The sequence below is a fragment of the Rhopilema esculentum genome, chromosome 4 (genome assembly GCF_057945365.1).
Source record: "Rhopilema esculentum isolate cy_ngs chromosome 4, ASM5794536v1, whole genome shotgun sequence".
Classification (NCBI taxonomy): Eukaryota; Metazoa; Cnidaria; class Scyphozoa; order Rhizostomeae; family Rhizostomatidae; genus Rhopilema; species Rhopilema esculentum.
This window is the reverse complement of record NC_142818.1, coordinates 11,271,909-11,288,939: the sequence shown is the minus strand read 5'-3', so window position 1 is coordinate 11,288,939 and position 17,031 is coordinate 11,271,909. Positions and strand designations below refer to the sequence as shown.

The following is a 17,031-nucleotide window of genomic DNA, read 5'->3' as shown; positions in this document are numbered from 1 at the left end:
ATTTTTTCAAAATATATTCAAGCGATTCCTCTCAAAGACCAGAAGGCCCAAACCATCGCCGACGCCTTTGAGAAGCAATGGATTTACATTCATGGAACACCACATTATCTATTAACCGACCAAGGTTCAAACGTTGGTGGCCAGATTATGACAGAGGTTTGTAACATCTTGGGGATGCAATTCGTCGTTCTTCTGCTTATCATAGCCAAGGGAACGGATTTGCAGAGAGGAATATTCGTTCCGTTAAAGACCTATTAGGGCTGTTCTCTTGCACCAAAAGCTGTCACAATCAAAGTGGCGCTCGATTTTACCAAGTTTAGTATTTGCCCTCAACACAAGCGAGAGCAAGGCTGCAAAATTTATTCCGTACAATGTCATATTCGGTAGGTCGGCAGTTTTACCAGAGGATGTTTAATTTCATCGAGGAAATGTCGATATCTACGACCTCGTTTCGCCAAAAGATTACGAGAAAAATATCGCACCTCTGTTACGAGACATATTCGATTAGATAATTAAGAAGCTAGAAATAGGCAAAGAGAAAATGCAACGCCAATACAATACCAAACTACGATTTATCGATTAAAGTCTTGGCCAAAAAGCCTGGTTAAAGGTGAAACATTATAAAACGGGGGAAAATAGAAAGTTAGCACAAAGAAAGACTGGGCCGTGGAAAAAAATCCAAAAACTTCCAAATGGAGTAAATTTCGAGATAGAGATTTCTCATGGTGAAAAGAAAGCCGGCCATACAGGAACAACATCACCACGTGAGGAAAGTGAGGGTTCAGACATAGATTTCTCAAATAGTGACAGTGATCCAACTATCAGTGACAGTGATCAGGATGAAGCTGAATTCGAAAATCAATCCGAACCGGAAAATGAAGAAATTAATCGTGAAGTTCGCCCACGGCGTCAGAGACATGGTAGATATTTTCCAGACAGTATCCCTTGGGGATCCTTGAATCTTTAACCGCATTACGGTAGTACACTAGTTTATTCACTTTTGATATTATTTAGAAGGGGGGAAATGTAGGACAGTTTACCCCCGTCCCTACTACTTGCCCTTGTACGTAGGATTTCAGTTAGGGGCTTCAGTCTGTGGCAGTACTTGTATGATCGAAACCTTAACTCCTGTTCGGATAAAGTAACACCCTTACATATGCAGCGCTATAAACATCAAATCGCTGGCGGTTTTGTAGCTATGTAAGGATCCTGCATTGCCAGAAATGACATGAATATCATCAAAGGTAACTTGGTGCTTGGAATCAAAGGTCATGGCAAATTTTCCAAGGGTTTTCAAAGGCGTGTCTGTGTTATATGCAAATAACGAGGCGTCAGATTTTTGTAAACGAATGTTATCCTTAGCGACAAGTTTGTTATAAATTACCTGATCCACAATGTTCGTGGAGGCGCCAGTATCCAGCATCAACTGTACTGGACAATTATTGATTTGGACCTCCACGGCTGGAGATTTATTTTTCTTGTTGTCAACGTAAAAAGATGCTCATCGTCGCTTTAGCTTTGCGGTGGGGCGGAAGCATGGCTTATCTGGCGGATATCTTTACCTTGAGATGGGCGTTGCTTTGGTTGAGATTCCTTTACTCGGCAAACTTTGGAAAAATGATTGTTCTCGCCACAAGTATCGCATTGTTTTCTTTGTGCAGGGCAGGGACTTTTAGTGTGGGGCCATTTACATCCACAGTTGTGACATTTTCCAGTTGGACGGCGATTTGGAGATTGCGGCCTTGGCGGCTTTTGTTGCACGGCACGGTCAATCGTCACACAATTTGCTGTGTCCCTTGAGTGTAGAGGCTCTACTGATGGGAGGTTTTGCTCCATATCGATAGCTTGTGCTTCACTAAATTTGAGTGCTCGTGCTTTTGTCAGTAAGGCATCGAGGGTGAGCGTGTCTTCTCTAAGAGCCTAACGGCGAAGACGCGTAGAAAGGCAGTGCTGAATAATCATGGACTTGATTTCTGTGTCCACATTACTAAATTCGCAATTCGAAGCCAGCTTTCTCAGACGAGTCGCGAATTGATCAATTGTTTCACCACGGTTTTGCGTTGCTTTCCTAAATTGAAATATTTCAAAATCAATGTTTTTCTTAGGGACAAAATATTAATCTTGTTTCTTTAAGGCTGTCTCATAGTCATCATCTTCACCATTGTTCGGAATTGTATCGAAAATGTCCTGTGTGTCTTGACCAACTTGATAGAGTAGTAGGGCTCTTTCCTGCGCTCAACTTGTAACATCAATTGCAGCTAGGTATGTTTGAAATCTTCGTCTCCAAGATTCCCATCTCTGACCTACTGAGCTAGGATCAGTGTACGCATCGAACAGACAAATTAATTTAAAATGCCTAGGCTCATACCATCAACTTGCAATTTTTTTAAATTAACACCTAGAAATATGTCAACAAATGTATGCTCATGCACAGCAGAAAAGCCATAGAAAACTATGTCGAATTTGCATTCTCTGGCCAGAATCATGTAAAGGACACAAATTAATGCTTTGATACTAATTTTGATCAGTGCATCTACTTTAGTTGCAAATCCGTGGCAGATGAAACATTTTTCTACTTTACTAGCTTTGAAAACGCCACTATATAACCCCCCCCATTAACAAAAAAAATTTAATTTTTTTATATGAACATGTGACAGACAGGTTAAATATAAAATTCAGGAGGTCTTGGTCTATTCCTGGGGATTTCCACTAGTGAGACTTTCTTAGTGCCATTCCAATCTCGTCAGTATTGATATTTTCCCACTGCTGTGTCCGTATATTGTCAGTGTTGTTTTCTAGATCTCTTAGCCATTCAGAATTTTCATTATGACCTTTTTCATTACCCCAAATTTCGTTCCAAAACTCACGAACTTGGCTTTCTGACGGCATTTCATCTACAGTGTTTTCTGTCTTCCCAACTTCTCAATAAAACTTTCTGCCCTTCATCCAAGTAAACGATTCGCTATTCCTTCTAGGATACCTTCTTTCAATGAACCTATGCATTTGACACACAACCTCCATCCTATCAAGTTTTAACTTCTATTATACGTCGCATGAAATCCTCCACTTCTCCCTGTCCTTTTGACAAGATATCCATAATTTGCTCGAAACGTTGTCCTTACCTACGAACTTTCTTTACTAAAATTATTCATAGCATCTGGGTATCTGGTAATGTTCCATCCGAATGAAGAAAAGCATAAACGATGGTAATCCACAAAAAAGACAATACAGATGATCCTTCTAACTTCAGACCAATAACCTTAGAATCTTTTCCCTTAAAAATCATCACCTTCTGCCTACGTAACTCTATTTTCAACTTTCTGAACAAAATGGATTCATTGAAAGTCAAATTCAAAAAGGCTTCACTCTCAAGGTATCAGGTACTTTAGAACACACGGCACTTATGGGTCATATGATAAATAAAGCTTGCACAAAACAGTGCTCTTTGGTTGTTACCCTGCTTGATCTCAAAATTGCTTTTAGTGAGGTCCACCATAATTTGATTCCCACTAGTCTTTCGTACCACCATATACCATCTCATATCCAGGCTCTGGTCTCCAGCTTCAAGACGTCTATCCTCAGAGATAGATTCCAAACCCCTACTATTCTCGTTTGTCGTGGTGTTTTTCAAGGTGACTGCTTCAGCCCTCTTATATTCAATCTATGCTTCAATACGTATATACAATACATTAAAGCAGAAAAATATAAACAGCTTGGCTTTTCTCCCCACGACGAAAACGACCGCATGTACCAGCCAGGGTTGATAAATATGTCACCTTTGGCATTAAGAAAGACTCAACAAGATCTCTTCAGTTCCAGCCAAAGCTTCAGTTCCGTGCCTGTTGTTAGAAATGGACAACCTTTCAAATACCTCAGCCGCTTCTTTGACTTTGAAATGACCAATGCCAGTCGTAAAGAAAAACTGCTATGTTTTCCAGCCTTTTGAAAGAAATTGATGACTTGCCACTGCATCCGAAAAATAAATTTCTATTGTACCACAGATATGTATTGTCCAGACTTTCTTGGCAGTTTACTGTTGCTGTACCACAGATATGTATTGTCTAAAGTTTCTTGGCAGTTTACTGTTGCAGGCCTATCAAAGACCTGTGTCATTGAAAACCTCGATAATCTTGTCTCTAAATACATTTGCCAATGGCTTGATCTTCCCATAAGTGCTACCATCACTAGTATAGTTCTTTCTAAAAATGAATTTGATCTTGATCTTTATCTACCTTCTGTCAAATTCACTCAATGCCAAACTGTTTCATGCAATGCCCTCCGAACTTCTTTTAACACAAACATTCAAGCATTATGGAAAAACACCAGTAGTGGAATGAATCTGCAATACGGCATCTACCGCAACACCAAAGAATTACTGAAAGCAGTAAAATCAGACAGTAGAGAGCGCTAAGCACACCAATTACTATCCCAGGGTGCATTTAACAATGCTTTTGGACCACTCTCTTAAAAAGCTCAATAGTTTTGGTCTACTGTGCAGAGGAATCTACCTACGAACATCTTCAACTTCATCATCAAATACCTGAACAATACTCTCCCTACGCACAAAAATCTGAGCCTTTGGAACCTAAGCCAATCATCTGATTGCGAATTCTGCCTCCTTCCCGAATCTTTACTCCATGTCGTTGCAGACTGCAAAGTTTATCTCGAGCAAGATCGTTATACCTGGCGTCATAATTGTGATCTAAATTTTCTTGCCACCTCCTTGAAAGCAATAAAGGGATCTACTCTTTTTGCCGATATACCTGGCTTCTTCCACCATCCATCATAACAGGAGACAATCTGCGCCCAGATCTAATTTTGCAGACAAAGGAAAACATTTTATATGTTTTAAAATTAACGATAGGATTTGAAACTAACCTTAACTGCAATGCAGAAAGGAAACTTTTAAAATATGCTCGCCTTGTCCCAGACCTAAGACAAAGTTTCAAATCTGCCTATTTTCATAAATCTCTCCATCAGCTTTCTTGGCATTTTCAGCGACTCATGCCGCTCATTCCTTGAACTGTGTGACTCTCTTTCCATCGACAATCGACGCAAACGATATCTCATTTCCAAGCTTTCTATGATATTACATCTTTTGCTGTAGGAACAAAGCATAGACTAACCCTGAACTACTCCCCTTTTAAGTACACACATAACTATTTGTGAATTACGCTTGTTATCTATCTTTATTTTTCTAAACCCAAGCTAGCCAATTGCAAATCACCTTGTAATAGTGAGACTTGTAGTTGTAGTTTAAGTTGAATTGAAAATGAAATGTTTCCTTTCCAAAATCTGTATATTTTCTACAATAATGTCCAAAAATGAAATTTTCCGTCATAGAGTAAAATCATAGAGAAAGCTTACAGTACCTAGGCATTTCTTTGAGTGGGTTCTTAGAGTTCCTGAACCGGACGGACATTGAACACAGCTGGCTTGGCCGCTAATGTTTTGATACATGTTCACTGGGCATCCAAGACAATTCTGCGTTGTTGAATCATAATACATTCCAGGGGTGCAGGCGTCTAGCAATCAAAAGAAATTAATTCAAAACTAGGAGTGACTAGTGTTCTTTAGCTTCTGTTATACAATATATTTGTTGGGGAGACAAACAAGAGAAAGTCTTTTAATAAGTTAAGCAAACCTCCGTCCTTGAATCAAAGAGCATGCGCACGGAATAAGTTCATTACTACGCATGCTTTTTTACCACAGGACGGAGGGTTGGCTAAGACATTTGAACGTTTTCGCTCGTTTGTCTCCTAAAAAAAGATGCTTATCACAACATCATTATTCGCAGACGTCACAACATCTGCGTGGTTGAGCATAGCAATAACGGTATTAAAAAAGAGGAAAAATACAATGTTATGTAAACAAAGTGCTAGAAGAAGATGAAAATGATGAGACTGAGAAATAACTCACAACAATAATCCGTAGCCAGATATGAGGTCTTGATATAAGTACTGTTGTCAGGGCAACAGAATTCAGTGCGATCACAGCATCTCGTTCTTGGTGTCCTCAGGATCTTAGCTACCGAAGTATTTTGACAGCTATATGGCCCAAATGTACTAACCGCAGCAGTTATATTTGATCGAAGGTTTTCTACTTCGGCCTCAAGAGCGACAGCACAAGAACGTAGCCTCGCATTGGTCCTGTTTTGTATGGCAACCGATGATGAATACCTTGGAATTATTTGTGATATTAGTGACATGTTTGCTCTGATATAGATAATATGAGCTTTCACTGACATCTGCATACCTGCACATGCTGGCAATGACCACCTATTAATGTATGTGGTCAGCCATTTAGGAACTATTCTATACGAGAAAGTGGAAACATCGTATGCTCTAACGTCATATGTATTATTTATTCCAATCCAGTCGCAAACATCAACAGTCTTCTTCACTAAAAAATTAAAAAAAGTTGCCAAAAAGTAAAAAGAATTGAATATCTAACTGTATAAAATTTGGATGCTTATCCCAAATTATAATTGATTATAAAAGCAGAAAAATTGCGATGAGCGGCATAACATGCCATAAAAGTAAAATCCAGTACTGGCATATGAAGCAACAAAGTTTTCTATTAGGAACTAATTGGTAACCACTCTGCAAAAACCTTACCGAAGTGATGACGTCACAAAAATATATTTTTAGAATTTTTCAGTTTTGACTATATAATCCCAACAGACATTGTGGAATACCTCTAAATGTGCAAAGTCACCTGCATGTGTTATAAATTGGCTGAGGTATGACCACATAAGCAGAGGCTCTTTCCCCATTACACCTCTCTAATTTTATCGTGGTTCATAACTTTATGAATCAGGCAGAACAACAGTCATCTGTTAGCAAACTAGAAATCTTTCATTGGCCATATCTTGGCCAAATTTGAAAATATCTAATTTAAATGATGAGAGGTATTTTGTGCCGTTCTTTCAGATTATGCGGCCAAGTTAAGAACTTCTAAAATGGTTTTTATGAAGTTTCTCTTTGTAAACTTACATGCACAACCGGGTGATGGTTGAGTCCAGCTTCCGCCAGAACAGCGTAAGGTTGGTGACGTCACTGTCTTTTCTGCTATTGTGTAGTTCGTATTGCAAGAAATATTGCAGGATGTTAGGGGCAAATTGACATGACAAGACGCAACACCATTATCCGGCTGAATATTGCATGTTCTGTTGTTCGGACAGCCACATCCTTAATGAAAGTTCAAACACACATAGGTCACACAAAAAAAAGTACAGTGCAATCAAACAAAATTACTAATGTCTTAAAGAAATTCAAAGCTAGATCCCTGTTGAACGTCCACAAATCTTTATCACATCGGTTAAACTATGCCACTACCTGTCTGACATCACACTCATGTTTTATTATAAAAAACAAAGGTCGATGTTGAGACTCCAGTTTCTTAATGTTCTGGAAATTTCAATACTCGTTTTTTCTTAAGAGTTTCTTGTCATGAATGATGTTATGAAATGTTCATGACATTTTTTATCTGGTCAAGAGATTCGCTTTGATGCAGTATTTAGGTGTGGGAAGTATATTTTTACCCCAGGTGTCTTAAGTTCTAGGCGAACAGGGCAATCATGTTCTTGTATTATACGTAATTTCGCTGTTCTCAGTTTTATCACGATTTAATAGTTTCTAATTTTTTTTTGCTTCGAGTACTGAAGTTTCGTAATTTTTCTGACTGTCCAGTACTCGTTTCTTATAGCCAGTTTCTTATAAGAAAAAATGTGTGTATAGACAGAATTTCGCATAACCATCTAACAACAAGCCTAACCGAAGTTTTTAAGGGTTCTACTATAAAAGCATAGATAATAGAAAAATATCTGGTTAGGAATGCCGGCGAACTTCAAAAGGGATTTCTATTATTCTGTTTTTGATGTTGAGCAAGAGATTTTGCAAAGGTCACATGACATTGATGGTGCACAACATTGCGATAATGGCTACGTTGAAAAATGTGCTTCGGTTACTGGGGGGAGGGGGGGGGGGGGAGAGAATTCGATGCAATAATGAACGCAGTTGAAGATAATGGAGGATTAGAAAAGACTCTTGAAGAAGCAATCGATAAAGTAGGTTATTTTTGCATCCATTCTTTAAGAAATATAAATTTTGCGAAACAAACTTCGAGTTCATAATTCCCTCTTGGCCTACCTAGAGTAGATTCTTATTCCAGCCTACCTCGATTTAATTGTAATTGATAACATTCTAATAGGCAAGCGGCACTGATTGGTCAACCTTTACAGTCATGTACTCGTGTTTCTGATTGGCCTATTTCGATCCACAACTGGGTATATATATTTCTTAGCGTAGAGTTTTCGATCTATGTTCTGACGTTTTAAACTCTGAAGAGTGTCAGACGAAAAGCTTTAGTTTACTAAATGTTTGCTTTTTTCAAAGCTATTTACAAGTTTTGTACCACCAAAAGATTGTTTGTAATTGATAAGAAAGCATAATATCAAATAAATCGATTCGATACGATATTTTATGTTATAACGATGAGTAAGAGCTTTTGATAAAGTACTCGAAGACAAAGAATGATTAAATACGAGGTTCTATGTTAATACGATGCGAGAAATTTTTAATAATATCCACAACTTCATTGTTGACAGTCAACATTACAGTTAATAGAACTGATACGAGTTTATTATGTTTGTTCCTACCCTTGTTCCGTTTATAAATTATTTTATCTATTCATCTGTCTACATTTGCTTACAATGTTTACTTTTCATCAGGTAACAACTGGGAATTACACCTGTAAAATTTGCAAAAAAGGTTGCAAAAGCAGGCGTGAATTAAAGAGCACACAAAAAGCCACAAAAACACTGTTGAAGAAGGCCTTCTGGATATTTCACCGCTAAACAATATCATATGTGAGGAAAAGTTGAGGTTTATTAGCAACGAATGCTACCCAGAAAATCATAGAAAAGAGCTTAAGGGAGTTGATCAGAATCAGTTTTTGAAGGAAGAACTACTCAGAGCAATTACAGACCATTTTAACAATTTAATGGAAGATGGTAATGCAGAAAGGTTTTATTCCCAGATTTATGCACATATGCATTAAAGGGCGTGTGTCATGAACATGATTGGCTAATGCAATACAATAATCTCTTTTGTTTAGTACAAAGCATAGAATCGAAGAAGAAATGAAAAGTCCGAAACAATGGAATTCCACTCCAAACGCTTTTGTTTTATTAGCCAACTGCTAATTCGACATATGCCCTTTCAATTCAAATAAGTTCCTCCCTGGTATAAACCAAGGCAGCCTTTCCACTAGCCTGGGTGTGGTATAAGATGATTGCACAAATGAAGTGCCAAGTAAGGGTACTCAATAAGTGAGGGTACCCAAATAGGGAGGGTACTCGAATAGGGATGGTACGTTGGTCTGCCCTTTTAGAGTACCATTTTCGCCTGCATGTTGTTTATAAATATTATCATAATCACAAACATTAAATTTTTATAGAAGATCTTGGATTGTTTATCAGCTCAGAGATAGTACTCTAATTCATTTGAATTTGAACATAGGGGATTAGGGGGAGGATATCTTTTGAACAAATCTTTTACTTTTTAATTGCGACCTATCAAAAATCCTAAGTCTAAAAAAGTGGTCTAAAATTTATCATTATTTTTCCTCTTTAGATAGCTAGGGGGGGAGTGGTGATGCATTTTGATTTTATATTAAAAAAAGGGGGAAAAAAAGGGGGGTCGAGTAACTATTGCGCTGGTTACAAAATTCCACTCATAATTACGCTAGTTGATAAAAAGGCAATAGTTGACGACAAATTGTTTTGATATAAGAAATAGGAGAGTAATAGGGGAGTGCAATTATTACTAAATTTTTAAGTCAGAAAAGACGAATTGAGCTGCAGTACAAGTAGGTTATTAGTTTGTTAAGTTTTATGAATTGTACAGTATATACTTCACTTATTTGATAATATACGTATCGATATGACTGTAGTAAAAATTGTCATGTTTTTATTATATAAGTTTCATTTCGAAGTGTGTTGTAGATGTTCTGTTTGGGCATCATAGGAATGTAGCGAGAGCGCTATTTTAACTATCAGGTGTTTTTAAAAAGCTCTAGCCCTGGTCCCCCACAGGGGCGCTGTCCCTTGACCCCACGGCAAGCCCCAAACCCCTCGCCGCATACCCACTTTTGCAACTCACGCTACGTCACTGAAAAATGCATGTCTTTCTCTGTGTAGGGAGATTGTTGGACTCTGATAACAGCAACCCTACACAATTTTTTTGCATTGTTGAATCGAGGTGGTTTGTGGAGAATCAATTCAAACAGGGAGACAATTCTTCTAACTGCCGAAAAGTGTTTTCAGAATGAAACGAAGAAGCTGGTTTGACATAGAATTGACTTCAGGCAAATTTTGCAATCTTCAACGGGGAATAAAACAGTGCAAAGGAACATACAAGAGCTGACTCTGCAGAACTTGAAATTGACATTAATTTTGCCCAAGATGTAACAAACTGCATTTAGAACTTTAGAACTTAGGGCTCGATCCTCTTCACTTGCCAAAGACATTGTGGAGGGTCACAAGATAAAAGCTAAACATTCTAAAAGCAAAGCTTTGAGAAAGGAAATAAAGTTAACACAGGAAGACAAGGCAGAAAATCTGATGCCGATTAATTTTTCTTTAATTAAATTGTTTTCATCAACATTCTAAAGTTTCTGATGAAGTTTTCCCCAGGCAATAGAAAAAGATTGCCATGTTTCAAAAAGTGGCAATTAAAGATTAATACAAACATCCAAGAAATTTAAAGGCAATGCCAGAATGTATCACAACTTAAAAAATAACAAGACTCTACATAATTTAAGAATAGCTTTCTTTATCGCTAGTATAGCATTATGTTTTAAACTTGATTTGATTTTCTTCTTATACTGTATATAATGTTGTTATAATTTTAAATTGATAATATTCACAGTTTGAGTTTTAATTAGCTGTAGGTGTTTACACCTTATCTCGTGTTTTGATTGTTTTGAATTATTGACAGAATAATTAACATATATTTTGGTGCCAAATGGAAAATCTTCAAGCAGCTAGCATCAAAAACATTTGGACTAGATGGCCTTAATTAGCTTCTTTAAAGCTATTAGACGTTCATTTAGTACGCCAACTTTACACACATTATTTATTATTATTATTATTATTATTATGGCTAATTAAGTGATTCACAGACACCTAGATGTTAATTGGTCCGGATAATATAGGAGGGAGCAGTCAGCAACAAGCTGACAAAGGTCCCATTCTGTCATCTCAAGTTTACATAGACAATGTCTGTCTCAAAATCCTGGCTGTCCCTAGCAGTGCTGTCTTTTGTATCACCTGTAACTTTACATAAATTCCGATCTTTAAAACAATATGATATACACCCTAATGCCCCAATCACAACAGGGATGACTGTCACCTTCTTCATATTCCACAGATTTCCGATTTGCTCCTTTAATGGTTGATATTTCTCAATTTTTTCTTGTTCTTTACCTTTTACCCTATTATCACCAGGAATGGCAATATCGATTATCTTCACATCCTTTTTTCCTTGTCAACGACAACAATGTTTGGCCTTCTAGCTTCAACAACCCTATCACATTGAATCATAAAATCCCACAGTAGCTTAAACTTGTGATTCTCTAAAACTCCTTCAGGTTTCTTTTATACCATTTTGTGGCTCTTTCAAATCCGCACTTTTCCGCGAACAACCAATGAATATACCTTGCCACATTGTCATATCGTCTTTTATATTCTGTCTGTGCCAGTTTAGCACATTCGCTCACCAGATGACTAACTGTTTCTCCCTTGTCACCGCACATTCTACATAAAGGCGTATCACTTGTTTTATCAATGTAGTGCTTGGTATAATTAATGCGCAGCGCCTGCTCCTGTGCACTACACACTAATGCTTCAGTGCACCCTTTCAGATCTCCGTTCCTTAACCATGACCAGCTTTTTTCCCAATCAATTCCGTCAGTATTCTTAGTAAATTGCCCATACATCGGCTTATCTTTCCATCGTTTCTCCAAGCGCCTTTTTGTCTCATTCTTATGTTCATTCGGTGCTACTGCCTCCTCAGTATTCATTGCCCCAAGGTCTCTCACTTTTGACATAATATTGCCTCTAGTATGCTTCATATACCAAGCCAGGTTGTTTGTCTCATTTTCAATACAATACTCACAACTTATCAGCCCCCTACCACCCTTTTTCCTGCTAACATAAATTCTTGCTACATCGCTTCTAGGATGAAGTTCTTTACTCATTGTCATTAATTTCCTGGTTCTTCTGTCCATACTTTCTAGCTCGTCTTTTCTCCATTTAATTATTCCTGCTCCATAGCGCATCAGGGAGATTGCCCAGGTATTTGTTGCTTTAATCTTATTCCTTCCATTGAGTTTTGACTGCATGATAAGTCTAACCCTTCTGAAATATTCTCTTTGAAATATTTTCTTCATCTCCTCTTCTTTTATTCTATCCAACTCTGTTATTCCCAGATACTTGTATCCTTCTTCACCAACCTCCTTGATCTTTTCCCCATTGACAAGTTCAATCCCTGCACTTCCTGTTAATTTTCCCCTTCTTAAGGTCACAACACCACACTTTTTTATCCCAAATTCCATTCCTATATCTTGACTAATAAGGTTGACAGTAGATGTTAGACTGTCAATTTCATTCTCGTTTTTCGCGAACAACTTCAAGTCGTCCATGAACAACAGGTGATTGATCTTAACACCATCCAATGTATATCCCATTTTGACTTTTCTGAGGACTTCGGTAAGGGGTATCATGCAAATGACGAACAAAAGTGGTGATAGGCTGTCTCCTTGGAATATTCCTCTGCGAATATATACAAGCCCTAGAGTTTCCCCACACGATGTCAGTTGTACTTTCCAGTTGGTCATCGATCTTTCTATAAAGTTAACAACATTGTCTGATACTCTATAGAGCCTTAGACATTCTATTATCCAGCTGTGGGGAACCATGTCGTAGGCTTTCTTATAGTCAACCCACGCCATGGCTACGTTTTTATGCCTCCTTTTACAATCAGCAAGAATCGTCTTATCCACCAGAAGCTGATCCTTTGTACCCCTGCTATTTCTTTTACAGCCTTTTTGTTCTTCAGGTAACATCTCATTCTCATCCAAGAACGTGTAGACATTTCCAGAGATGATTCCTGTCAACAGCTTCCACATTAATGGCAAGCATGATATGGGTCTATAGTTATCCACTGCATTGCCATTTTTTGGATCCTTTTGACATAGCACAGTTCTGCCGGTGGTCATCCACGAGGGTATTTCTATTTCATCATTTATCAAATCATTGAGTTGGGCAGCAATTCTTTCGTGTAGAGATGTAAGTTTCTTTATCCAAAACCCCTGGACTCCATCAGGGCCAGGAGCTTTCCAGTTAGGTATCTTCTTGGCTTGCTGATTTACCATTCTAGTTGTTATTTCAATGTCATTTTGTGATAGATTAGGTTTGTTGTTTTTTAACTCCTCTAACCACTTAGCCTTTTTATTGTGCTGTGTTTCGTTGTCCCATATGTTCGACCAAAATTTTCTACTTTCATCTGCATCTGGTGTTGTATTCTCTCTTTTGTCTTTACCCTGTAGTTGTTGATATACCTTCTTTTGGTCATATTGAAACATTCGATTAATTTGGTATTGTCGCGTCCTTTGCTCGTACCTTCTTAGTTTGAAAGCCTTGGCTTGCATTCTCTGTTTCAACTCTTCAATTACAGTAGAGATTCCTTTTCTCGTGATGTTATACTTTTTTGACAGTTCATGGTATTTCCCTTTCTTCGATACTTCACCTCTCTTTTCGCGCTCAAGTATGTTAATGTGCTTTCTAAGTTCATTAATAGATTCGCTTATTCTTCTTTTCCACCATGGTTCTCTTGTCTTATTTTCTATCTTTGGTTTCCCTATGCCTAGTTTCCTCGCAACATACAATGCAACAGCACTGATCAGTTTGTTTGTGTCAGTTATGTTTTCCGTTCTGATGCTTATCAAGGCGTCGTTTACCTCCTTAACAGCCTCATTCACAGATTTTCTGTCTGCCTTTTTCAGACTTCGTGATTGACTTATGTTCCCTTCTTTCATGATTTCAATAATTTCTTCTATCATTTTTGTATTCGCTTCGCTTCTCTCACTTCTCTCCAGGAAAGTTACCACAGGTTCTATTTCAGGCTCAGTCACTGGTATCTCATTAATTACAGTCTCCTCTCCAACGCTACTATCATCTATCACCCCTTCCTCTTCTGTTGTAACTCTTCTTTTTATTTCTTCCAATTCCACATGAGTCAGCCAACCGTTCTTTCTAATCATGCGAGCTTGGTCACATAATCTCTGTTCAGTCAGATTGAAGCTATGTCTCTCTCTCCGAATGTTATGCATTCTGCGTCTATAGCCTCTCACTGGTTTTCCGTCATCATTTACAGGCTTACTCAAAAAATAGCACTCCATTACTGCTACATTCATACTTTTCGACCATCCAGTTCTGGCAGTAGTAGGATGACGACCGGGCCCACGCTGCTCCTCCATGGGACACCTGCCGAGCGAGAGACCTTCACCATCAGTTCCAGTCTCCTTTACGCTGTTATCTAAATCACTGTTTTGATTCATCTCACTCATAAAAGAGGTCGTTCTTTGTAGCAAGTTCCCAACTGGTATTTTTTTTGTGACACCATCACTAGGGGGGTTGCCGACCAAGGCTAAAGAGTCCCCCTTACCCATGAGACAGACTAGCCCCGCCGGATGTCAACCCGGCATTTCATGGTCTCGGGGAGAGCTAACAGGTAGTACACCTTGCCCAAGGGTGACCTGGAGGTAGTTGCGGCAAAGGGTAACCTCATTCTCCCACGTTGAAACTCCACAACCGGGTGCAGTTTTACGTCATACCCAGGACGACTATTTTTATTATTATTATTATTATTATTATTATTATTATTATTATTATTATTATTATTATTATTATTATTATTATTATTATTATTATTATTATTATATATTTCTTTTCTAAATAACTCAAAGTTAATGCTGGGTAGACCAATGTTGCATACATCTCACATTGTTGCCAGTGTCCTCTAATGCTTTTCTATATAATATCGATTTAACTTTTGTAAAATATTTGCTTGCGTCAAGCAAGGATCGTTTGAAACATTCTGCCAACTTTTTTCCCTGTCATATCGACCACGGGCATTGCCACTCTCGCAGGTTATGCTTTTCTGAATACGAATGGTATTGTCATTGTAACCAAAAGCTTGCAAGTTTGGGTTATTGGAGCGCCCCCCGAGCTTTCTTTGATTTCCAAAATACTCCTCCAATGGATCCTGACAGAGTCTTTCGGACAAGACAAATTCAGCTTTCTCTGCTAGGAAGAATTTAATATCATCAAGGGCAGAATAGACAGTTACCTGAAATCATTTAAATGTTTGCCAAGAAATAAACATTTTGCTTCTGGCTGTCTTGCTGAAGTCTTCTTCCCTGCTATTTTATAAATTCTCTCCAATCTCAAGAAACTGTAGGAATACACATTGTAGCCAGTCAAACCTTGGGTCAGTGAAGAATTGTATGGAGCAAGATTTGGTTTTCGTCTGTGTACATGCTCAGTGGTGCTTCTAACATTCATGCAATCGAAAAAACAGTCCATGAGTTGAAAGAACTGTGCTGTAGCCGAGACTAAGGGCTTTGGCCATAGTGGAGCTTAACCTCTGGGCAGCTAAATTCACTCGCATTTTTGAATATGGAGTGAGATTTACAAGTTCATATGTGATCTTTGGTATGACTTTCAAAGAATTCTCAGCATCAAGAGAATAAATTTCAGATATATGTTGCCAAAGTAAATGTTTACCTCCATTTTACAAATATCTTGACTGTCTGCCACTACCAGAATTATAAAGGCAATTTCGTGCAGTTTTCAGAAGATGTGGAGCATCTGAAAAAAGTATATGTTTCTGTATCTTGCCCACAAATTGACAGTACGATGGCAAACATCTCTATCGCAATCACTAGCCATGTCCTTGTGCATCTTGAAAAATTTTCTGTTGGCACCAGCACATTACATGTTGCTCCAATTACCCACAGATTGCAAGTTTTCTCAAGAATATAAACAGCTTCCCAAAACAAAGGGAAAATCTGGAAACATGTAACATTTGTTGTTGCAAAATATGTTAGTTGTGATTCCACTTAGAAAAAATGTCAGAACATGAGAAGCAAGTTCATCTTCGTCTTAGAGAGTTGCAAAATTAACACTTGGGTCCCCTAAGTCTGTGAATCCAATTAGTTCTACAGTTAATGTGTCAAAAACCAAGTTAAACTAAATTTTCATTTCATCGAAGAGCAGAATAACATAACGCTCCACAGCAAAAATTCATGTGTTGTATAGATAAATTCCTGGATAACTTGCTTATTAAAGCCAGGTTTCTGTTGTATATAATTGCGATAGTCCGCAAAGTTCTTTTCCTTGGAAGAACTATAATGCCACTTTTTCTCAACTCATCATAACAAGAAAATGATTTGGCTGCAAGAGATAGACAGAAACAAATTACCATGGATGGAATCTGAGTCCCTTGGGGTTTGAGGCAAAAAGCTTCTGTTGCTGTTGCCAAAATAGGTTCATGAAGAATGTGATGTTTTTTTCATCTGTCCCACCAAATATCTTGATTATGTCTTGGCCAACTTCCTTGTCAATGAATATTGATGATTTTTCAAGCTCTGGTGTCATTTACATAATTTTATTTTCCAGCTGTAAGCACTTCAAGCGCTGTTCTTGAAGTGTTAATTTAGGGCGCTGGAGTGATGTGAAGGAAACAGGAGCTTTAAAGGCATTGAGTCATGATAAATAGACTGGGTATACACAAAGTGCCAAAATCCGCTGAGTCATGATTTCCATGACTGCGATGCTATTGGTTGACCTTGAACTGGTCACATGAACTCACCTCGTACTGATTAACATAACAGTCTCCATCAATAGCAAGTTGTCAACAACGGATGCCAATATCACATGAAACAGCAGCGATCACACCGAAACCA

At 38.0% G+C, this 17,031-nt stretch overlaps 1 protein-coding gene across 1 annotated transcript in view; it reads right to left on the bottom strand.

The window, feature by feature from the left end:
• Positions 1-17,031, bottom strand: part of LOC135690786 (uncharacterized) — a 97,758-nt gene that overhangs the window by 39,606 nt on the left and 41,121 nt on the right. The window contains exons 23-25 of the mRNA XM_065208444.2: positions 6,996-7,190; positions 5,920-6,402; positions 5,373-5,525 (exon numbers count right to left, since the gene is read on the bottom strand). Of these exons, the coding sequence (XP_065064516.2) occupies positions 5,373-5,525; positions 5,920-6,402; positions 6,996-7,190 (831 nt within the window). The remainder of the gene's footprint in view (positions 1-5,372; positions 5,526-5,919; positions 6,403-6,995; positions 7,191-17,031) is intronic.